The sequence below is a fragment of the Periplaneta americana genome, chromosome 15 (genome assembly GCF_040183065.1).
Source record: "Periplaneta americana isolate PAMFEO1 chromosome 15, P.americana_PAMFEO1_priV1, whole genome shotgun sequence".
Classification (NCBI taxonomy): Eukaryota; Metazoa; Arthropoda; class Insecta; order Blattodea; family Blattidae; genus Periplaneta; species Periplaneta americana.
In genome coordinates this window covers 138,179,967-138,189,721 of record NC_091131.1, presented here as the reverse complement: position 1 = coordinate 138,189,721, position 9,755 = coordinate 138,179,967, and the positions used below count along the sequence as shown (strand labels likewise).

The following is a 9,755-nucleotide window of genomic DNA, read 5'->3' as shown; positions in this document are numbered from 1 at the left end:
TAATTATACTGTGTGTTCATTTCAAAGTGTCATGGCGTCACTGTTGTGAGTCAGCGATTTGAAGCGAGTTTCAGCTTTTATGTCGGAGAAATTGCCTATTAATCAAGGCGTTCAATCTGAACTTGAGAACGTGTACTGTATAACTTGAATGTCGTAGCAACAGATGGCGGTCTGTAAAGTCTGTGTGCTACCATAACCTCTTTCGAACTGTGTTTTGCGCGGGCAAGTCGTACGCAGGGTATTTGTTATCATCGATTGCGTACGGCAACATTCCACAACACAAATCAAAATGCTCCGTGTCCTTGTTGACCGTCCAAGTTAATGTCAACAAATACGTAAGTAATCGTCTTAACCCTCTCCCCATATCCCGACAGTAAGAAAAAAACTCACTTCAGTACGTGTTTCTAAACAGTTCACATTCTTGCCACTACTGGCGTTACCGTACGTATCGGTAAGTAATCTTCAGAATGAACGCCGTACTTGCTAGGCAACTTCTCTCGCATTTAGGTAATACGCCTCTGCGGAAGTGTAGGAAGATTGAATTCTCTAGGCTCATCGGCTAGCCACATGACATACAGCGAGCCATGACACATTTTGAACTGAACACCCAGTAGTGTCGCTTTCCAAAGCGTTGCAACTCATACTAAGTGCTTGTTGAGTGCTACCTGCCTCTTGCGCGGGATGGCTGGAGGAAAAGTGGGCTCGTCCGCCAATGACGTCGCTCCAGCAGGACCTTTATGTCTGCTCAGTCGTACGATTCCTGCCGCCTTGTCTCTCATGAAGATGTTGAACGCTTGTCGGCTGATGCCGTCCCTGTACTCGCTCAGCCCTGTCTTGAATAAGTCGGGACGACCGTATGCAAACACTGCAAACATCATCGATAACAAAATCTTACTCTTATTCATACATAATGCAATGATATGTATATAAACTACTGAATTTAATAGATGATGTCTACTGAACAAAAGTCCTAATTAATATTTTGTTCTAAATGTAACGGTTTGCACAGAAAAATATTTTTGCAAGTCAAGTGATTTTGTAAAAGTTAATAATAGTGGAGGGTTAAGAAACTAATCGAAAGTATGAATAATTTCGAGGGAAAAATTGTTCCGGAGCCGGGTATCTAACCCGGGACCTTTGGTTGACGTACCAACGCTCTACCACTGAGCTACTCGGGAACTCTAACCGACACCGATCCAATCTTTCCCTCTATATCCACAGACCTCAAAGTGGGCTGACAACCGTCAAGCAACCAACTTCGAGTGCACACTAACTCCGTGTGACTTGGTACGTCAACCAAAGGTCCCGGGTTCGATACCCGGCTCCGGAACAATTTTCCCCTCGAAATTATTCAAATCAACTTTACAGGGAGTTATACCTGAAATCTTGATTTGCATAATACACGTCACTGTTCGTTAACAGAAAACCACAATTTAAGTCACACGGAGTTAGTGTGCACTCGAAGTTGGTTGCTTGACGGTTGTCAGCCCACTTTGAGGTCTGTGGATATAGAGGGAAAGATTGGATCGGTGCGGTTAGAGTTCCCGAGTAGCTCAGTGGTAGAGCGTTGGTACGTCAAACCAAAGGTCCCGGCTTCGATACCCGGCTCCGGAACAATTTTTCCCTCGAAATTATTCAAATCAACTTTACAGGGAGTTATACCTGAAATCTTGATTTGCGTAATCGAAAGTATGTCATGGGACATAAAACAATAGTCAATAGGACCGACACCATTAAACCATTGATATGAGCCATTAAGTATAATTGGGTGACATGACAATATATGGACGTGGTAGGTCAATTTCCTATTCACGACCTTTCTAATAGGCCTACTCATAAAATTTATGGAAAAGCTAGGTATGTCGCTGTGCCACCAGGCAAATGCCATCCGCGAAGTCCAGATATTCAAGTCTGCCTTGCATCCCCATTGCATACCTCTCTTTCGTTTCACCGTCAGCTTCTTCACCACATGATCCAACAACAGCAAGAATAGTGTCAGCAAGAGAATATATCCCTGCCGCACTCCCGAATTGACTTGTAAGATCTCCATCAATTTCCCCTCATGAAGCACTTGACACTCGTAACCTTCCTACATATCCATAACGATGCTGATAATCTGCATGGGGCGTCCACACTTGTGGAGTAACGGCTAGAGCGTCTGGCCGCGAAACCAGGTGGTCCGGGTTCGATTCCCGGTTAGGGCGAGTTACCTGGTTGAGGTTTTTTCCGGGGTTTTCCCTCAACTCAATATGAGCAAATGCTGGGTAACTTTCGGTGTTGAACCCCTGACTCATTTGGCCGGCATTATCACCTTCATCTCATTCAGATGCTAAATAACCTAGATGTTGATAAAGCGTCGTAAAATAACCTACTAAAAAAATCTTCATGGGTATGCCGTATTTCGGAAGTTGTTCCACATAACCCTTCTGTTAACGGAGTCGAAAGTCTTTTCGAAATCGATGAAGGTGAGGTAAATGATTATTATTTTCTTTATTTTATATACGTATTAAGGTAGGCATAACTTTGTACCAGGCTCACTGATCTCATGTCTAAGGAGCTACTGTCTACTGCTGGTTCAAAGAACTTACAAAATTAGAAAGGAATGGACTAACGAACCTAGTCTAGGAAGAGAAGTTAGACCTATTAGTATTATTATTATTATTATTATTATTATTATTATTATTATCATCATCATCAATAGTAGGCTAATAGTAATAAATGGCAGGATAGCTCAGTTAGTAGAGCAATCGATTATGAACTAGAATGTTCTGGGTTCAATCCCGGGTGATGGCAGGATTTTTCTCGTTGCCAAACACCCAGAACGGCTCCGGAGTCAACTCAGTCTCCTATCAAATTGAGTATCGGGTCTTACCTGGAATAAAAGGCTATCGGAGCGTGATACCGACTAGATACACCTCATTCTAGTACCGAGGTCTGGAAACATGAAGCTCTACTTCCACAGTACCTTGCTACCTCTATGTCTTTACAGTAGAAATAGACTAGCCATGCATTTGTCACCGCGGTGAGGTCCCGTTCAAAAGGTACCGGTACGGGAATTTCTCGAAACTGGCATTATTCGAATCGTTTTCGTGCGGACAACAGTGTATATACGGTTCGATTTTTTCCTTTATAAGTCTATAACTTAAATTTCATTATGCACAGAAAAAACCCGAACTGTGTTTACATTGCTGTCCGCAAAAATCGATTCGAACAAATGCGAGATTCGAAAAATTACCGTACCGTATGAACGGCCCTTAGACGTGCACTTTTAAAGTTTAGTAGAAGCGACGACTGTGGGTTCGAATACCTGATGGGAGTTAGACGTTGAGTTGTTATTTGTGGTCTTCTGGATCATTCTGATCCATCGTCAAGGGATTCTGCAGTGTGTCTGTCTAGTATGTACGTAAAGTGAAAAGTAAAACTTCGGCATGTGTGGCAAAAGAGGACGGAAAATAAATCAGTAGTAATGTATTACCTGCTTGTGTAAGCCACTTCTTTATATTACCCGTTCAAGGCGAGTGAGAACCCGACAGTTCTGCGAACTAAACTGTTTACCTGCTGTGATTGTGAGTACATTCGTGTTCCCTCTCAGTCGGCCTGTACACTAGGGCGTATAGAAAAAAAATCCGAAATTCAAAACGTAAGGATATATAAAAGTTGTCTTGTAGTCTCTACTACAACCAGTAAAAAAAAAAAGACTAGGTCTCTGATTACATTTTTCACCGAGCCACAGAAGGTCTAAAGATTATCGTATAGGCCTACCTAAAGTTAAATTTATATTTATATTTTATTTTTATAATTCTTCGGTGCATGGTCAATGGGGCTCAAGTCACTTCTTTTCTACAATTATTAGTTTCTGAAAAGCTATTAAAAAGAAAAACTTATGTTTCCGTTTGATATTACGGGCTTGTGTCTGAGTGGAATGCAAGTCATTCATTTAGCGTTCTGCCCAAGGGCAGGTCTTTAACTACAAACCCAGCTTTCTCCAATATTTCCTATTTCCTGCCTTCCTCTTTGTTTCCTCATATGATCCGCATATCTTAATGTCGTCTATGATCTGATATCTTCTTCTACCACGAACTCTTCTCTTTTTCACCATTCCTTCCAGTGCATCCTTCAGTAGGCAGTTTCTTCTCAGTCAGTGACCCAACCAATTCCTTTTCCTCTTCCTGATCAGTTTCAGTATCATTCTTTCTTCACTCACTCTTTCCAACACAGCTTCATTTCATATTCTGTCTGCCCATTTCACACGTTCCATTCTTCTCCATATCCACATTTCAAATGCTCTATCTGCGTCTCTTCACTTCGTTGTAATGTCCATGTTTCTGCCCCATACAATGCCACACTCCATACAAAGCACTTCCCTAGTCTCTTCCTTAGTTATTTTTCCAGAGATCCGCTTAAAATTCTTCTTTTTCTACTAAAAGCTTCCTTGGCCATTGCTGTCCTCCGTTTGGCTTCCTGGCAGTAGCTCATGTTACTCCTTATAGTACACCCCAAGTATTTGAAGCTGTCCACTTGCTCTACTGCCTCATTTAGAATTCGCAAGTTTATCCTCTGTATTATTCTTCCTATGACCATACTCCTCGTCTTATTTCCATTTATCTTCATCCCATACTGTTCACAGCTGTTATTCAGCTCCAGTAGCATATATTTTAGTATAATTTCCTCTTCTGCTAACAACGCCATATCATCAGCAAATCTCATACACTTTATTCTTCTTCCTCCTACTATCACTCTTCCCATGTTCTGAAAACAGTTCTTTATTAAATCCTCCAAGTATATGTTGAACAGGGTAGGTGATAAAGGACAACCTTGACGTACTCCTCTCCCAATTTCACTTCCTTCTGACATTTCTTCTCATATCCTGGCTTTCACTCGTTTCATGCAAAGATTACTGAACAGTCTTCCCGTACCTTTTCCCTACCTGAAGCCAAACTGCTCTTTTTCCAAGTGTTCTTCCATCTTAGAATATAAACGTCGATTCAGTATTTGCAAGAGAATCATCGTCGAGTGCGATATTAGACAGATAGTCCTTAACTCCTTACATTTCTTGGCATTATTTTTCTTCTGTATTGGAATCAACACTACCTCCGTAAAATCTTCAGGCCATTCGCCTTTCTCATATATTTCGTTGCATAATGATAGAATTTCCTTCTTGTCTCACCCAAGCATTTCACTAATTCAAAGTGGATTTCATCAACTGCTGTTGCTTTCCCATTCTTCATTTCCTTAAGATCTAGTTCAACTTCTTCGCTTAAAATAGAAAATCCTTTATCGTCTTTTGATACGGGTTTTTCGTCTTCTATAACTAAGTCATCTGGACGATTCCTTGCCTCATGTAACTCTCCTATATATTTCTTCCATCTGTTTAGTATTCCATCTTTGTCTGTTATTTCATTTCCATTGTCGTCCTCTATCAACTATATGGATTATTTGTGAAGTCTAAACATTTTACTTCGCGGTACATTAAATTACATCTTCCTTTTCTCTCAATATCCTCTATTTCTTCACATTTCTCTTTCATTTAGTCTTCTTTTGCTTTATGAGTTTATCTTAGTTCGTTGTTTAGTTTCCTGTAGTTTCTTCTACCCTCTTCTGTGTTGATGTTCTTCTATTTTCTCCTTTCCTCCATCTTCTCCAACATTTTTCCTGTGACCCAAGGTTTCTTAATTCTCACACCTTCTGTGTATCCTCTTGTTTCTTCTGCTGTTGTCTGTATACAGCTTTTTAAATGAATCCAGTACTCATTACTATTCTCAGGTGTGGATTCTAATGCAGCGTCTTTCTCTTGAAAATTTGCTTCAAATTTTCTTCTGTCCTCTTCGTTCTTCAGTTTTTCCATGTTCAATTTTTTCATCATCTTCTGTCTTACTCTTATCTTCTTCAGACGATTAACTACTTCGCCTATCAGCAGGACATGATCTGAGTTAATATCCGCTCCTGGTAGAGTCCTTGGATTTTTAAGCAATTTCGGAACCTTTTCCATACCACTATATAGTCTATCTGATATATCCTATCGTCCTTTGGGCATGTCTACGTGTATCTTCTTCGTTTATGTTGTTGGAATAATACAGTAAAATTATCATTTTGTCTTGAGTCTTATTTTCTAACATTTTGTCGGTATTAACGGTTTATGTCAACATATGCACTTAGTATCATCACTACATGATGCACTGGGAAATATTATGTTGACCACTTAAGATTTTTATGCGTCTGTACTTTACTTAAACTAACAGATGAGGAAGCTTATAAGATTTACATTTCCACTATTGTTACATTCTATAATATGGAAGAATAGCATTAACGAGTTACTGAAAGTTAATCATTCCAATACTAATGGAGATATTGATCAATGTTGTGTGGTGCAACTTGTAGTAGCAACAATGCGCTTGTCCGCTGACTTATTTATGATTGTTGCGTTGCGTGTGTAATCATTGATTGTTGATACTGTTAATTCGTAATTCGAATGTATTGGAAAACAGACTTAATAAGTTCAGGTCGTAGGAAGACAAGTAGTGCAGTTGAAATGAATCGGTATATTCTAGAAGAGCATGTGTTTATTATTCGAGTGTATTGGAAGACAAATTCAATACAGGCATGTCAAGAGCGGTTCGTAGAGAGACAACCAACATCCACCAAGTATGTCCACCATTTGGGCCTTATCAAAGAAACTTGAAACACATGAAACTTTACTGGACAGACATGCAGGAGGTAGAGAACACACAGAAAACGATCGAGAATGTGAAGGATAGGCTACTGGTGTCTTCCTCTAAATCACTACGCCGACTTTCACAAGAAACAGGAATTTCCAAAAGCACGTGCTGCAAAAAAAGCGAAGCTTCAAGCTTACCGTTTCACTGTGGTGCACGAATTAAAAGAAACTGACAAAGTGAAACGAGTACGTTACTGTCAAATGTTTCAAACATTTCTTCAAAATAATCCGACCATTCTGGACTAAACTTGGTTCATGGACGAAGCGTGGTTTCACCTGTACGGATAAATAAATAATCAAAATTCCCCTATTTGGGCGAGTGAAAACTCTTATATGATACACGGAGGGCCCCTTCATTCAGAAAAGATTAGTGTTTGGTGTGCAATATCTTGGCGGCGAATAATTGGTCCCATCTTCTTCAATACAACCATCGCAACAAATGAATTCCTTGAAATATTCAATATATTTGTAAATCAACTGGACGAACAGAAACTCACTATAGGATATTTCCGACATGCCACACATCCATCGCCAGGATGGCAGAAATTCAGTCCTTTTTCGGTAATTGCGTCATTTCGAAAGAGCTCTAGCCGCCGAGCTCGCCCGACCTGACATCATCTGATTTTTTTTGGGGGGGGGGACATCTGAAAGGGACAGTTTATAATAACAACCCACGAACCATAGACGCTTTGAAAGAAAATATCATCACAGAGATCCAGGTAATAAAGCGGACATCCTAGCGAAGACATCCGATAATATGGTCCGCCGAATTCATTCTTGCCTCGATGGAAATGGCGGGCACTTCCAGCAACTGTTATGATGTCAACATATTTCTCGCAGAATGAGATAAGTCGTCTTCAAATTTTATTGCAATATCTTCGGTAGCGAGTGGGACACACTGTAGAAAGAAAATGATTCTTCTTGTACAAAAGCAATAAAGGTAGGTAAATGTTTTTAATAAGAGTATTTTCTGCAAGTTTTTCTACTGTATTTTTAATATAAAAAAGCCAAATTGACTCGCTCTGTAGATTAGAAACAAATTAAAATCATGGTTTTAGTGACTGATGTCATTATTTTATTACAATGAACTGATCCTATAGGGATTATTTTTTGTCCACTGCAATAAAATTTTCTTCAATTTATCTTCATTCCTGATGTGACAGAAACTATTGTGCTATATAAAAACAATAAACATGATTGCAGTGTATGATGTTCAAAGTGTAATTATTGCATATAATACTGATAATGATGATTATACTCTTTTTGTGTTACGAGTATAAATGCATCGATGGAACGCTATAGGCCTATATATTGTGTTTAGTAAAATATATTATCTATAACAAGTAACTAAAATTATATGTAAGTAAGTACATTTATTTATTTATTTATTTATTTATTTATTTATTTATTTATTTATTTATTTATTTATTTATTCACTTATTTATTTATTTACTGGTAATAATTTATTCATTCATTTATTTACTTATGTAGTTATTCATTTATTTATTTATTCATTTATTTTTATTTTTTCTCTCTATGAGGCCGGGAGGGGAACATCCGTATGCACCGAGACCTGAGATCTATTGTGCGCCCCTGGCATGAGTTGTAGTTCAAGGACTGCACTCACGCCGAACCAACCTAACCCCCAACACCCTAACGACCAGTCCCCCCATCCCTTTAAGTCCGTGAACCATTCCATCCCAACAGCCCCCTCACATTCCCGCCTCAAACGGTCTGAGGTGTACGCCACCCCTCCTGTCTGGCCAACGACCTGAGGTGTAGAACATCCCTCCCTTCGGGAGGGGAGTGGGTTTCGCTGCTGGGTCACCAACTATGTTTTGGTATACCCATGGATGCGGGCCGAGAGCGTCAAGAGCTCCGGAGGGCCTCCGCAGGCGCGATCTGAAAACCAAGAAAACAACCGGAATGACAAGGAAAGGATGATGGGGGGGGGTTAAGCAAGTGGTGAGAATAAGTGGAGTTCCATACGCCTGATAAAGGTACCTGATATTCATTCATACAAGTGAGGGAAAAACCCCGATAAAACCCTCAACAATCGTCCCAAGCGGGCAATCGAACCCCGGCTCACTGGGTTCGGGAGCGAACACGCTACCACGAGACCACACTGGTGGACTATTTATTTATTTATTTATTTATTTATTTATTTATTTATTTATTTATTTATTTATTCATTTATTCGTTCATTTTATTCAGCTATTGAACGAAAATATAATTCCTTTTCAAATTATGACCACTATTTCATTTTCTCGATAGGTTTACAAGCAAGAGACATCGTTAAGATATTATACTGAAGCAAACATCTAACATTCATCAAATACTGTATTAATAAGTCTTGCTAGTTCAACGTCCCTACATATCATCATTAGGTTATTTGCTGTCATTGTATTTTTGTCGATAGAATTGGTGATTGCAAGATGTACCGTGTCTCTAGATCAAGCGCTGGTCTGCCTTTCGAGTGGCCCGTGTTCGATCACAGGTCAGAACGTGATGCAATTTTTAGTAGGCAAAACAGACCTTACAGATGGTTTTTTTCTTTGGATACTCCCAGTAGAAGGTAAATGATGGTGACGTCAATGGATCTCATGGCACCCCATGTGACGTCACAAGTGGGCGTGGCAAGTGACGTCAGAAGTGGGCGTGGCCAAAGTATGACATCAGGAAGGGGTATGGCTTAAATTGTTACGTCGCGAAGGGGCGTAAATTATAGTGTGACGTCATAAATGGCTATCGCACAAGTTAATTCATGTTTGAAAATCCCACCTGCTCAATGTTGATGAGATTACATCGCTCATTTGTGTTAATTTTACAGGAGCAGCGTTTTAAAATTTCCATATTCTTAAAAATCGAATTGTAGGCACATGCTTTTTCCAAACGGAATTCAATTTTGCACATGCATTATATTTCTAGTGTTGTAGCGCATAGTACCATTATTATTACTTCATTTCAATAATTTCAACAATTATTTTAAGTTGTGTCGTTCTTTTTTTTAAATAAATATATGCCTGTTTTTAGTTATGAC

The 9,755-nt window shown here is 39.5% G+C and overlaps 1 protein-coding gene across 1 annotated transcript in view; it reads right to left on the bottom strand.

Annotated features, from left to right (window-relative positions):
• Positions 1 to 638: 638 nt before the first annotated feature.
• LOC138715741 (uncharacterized) overlaps positions 639 to 9,755 on the bottom strand; it is an 81,017-nt gene continuing 71,900 nt past the window's right edge. The window contains exon 3 of the mRNA XM_069848796.1: positions 639 to 865. Within this exon, the coding sequence (XP_069704897.1) occupies positions 639 to 865 (227 nt within the window). The remainder of the gene's footprint in view (positions 866 to 9,755) is intronic.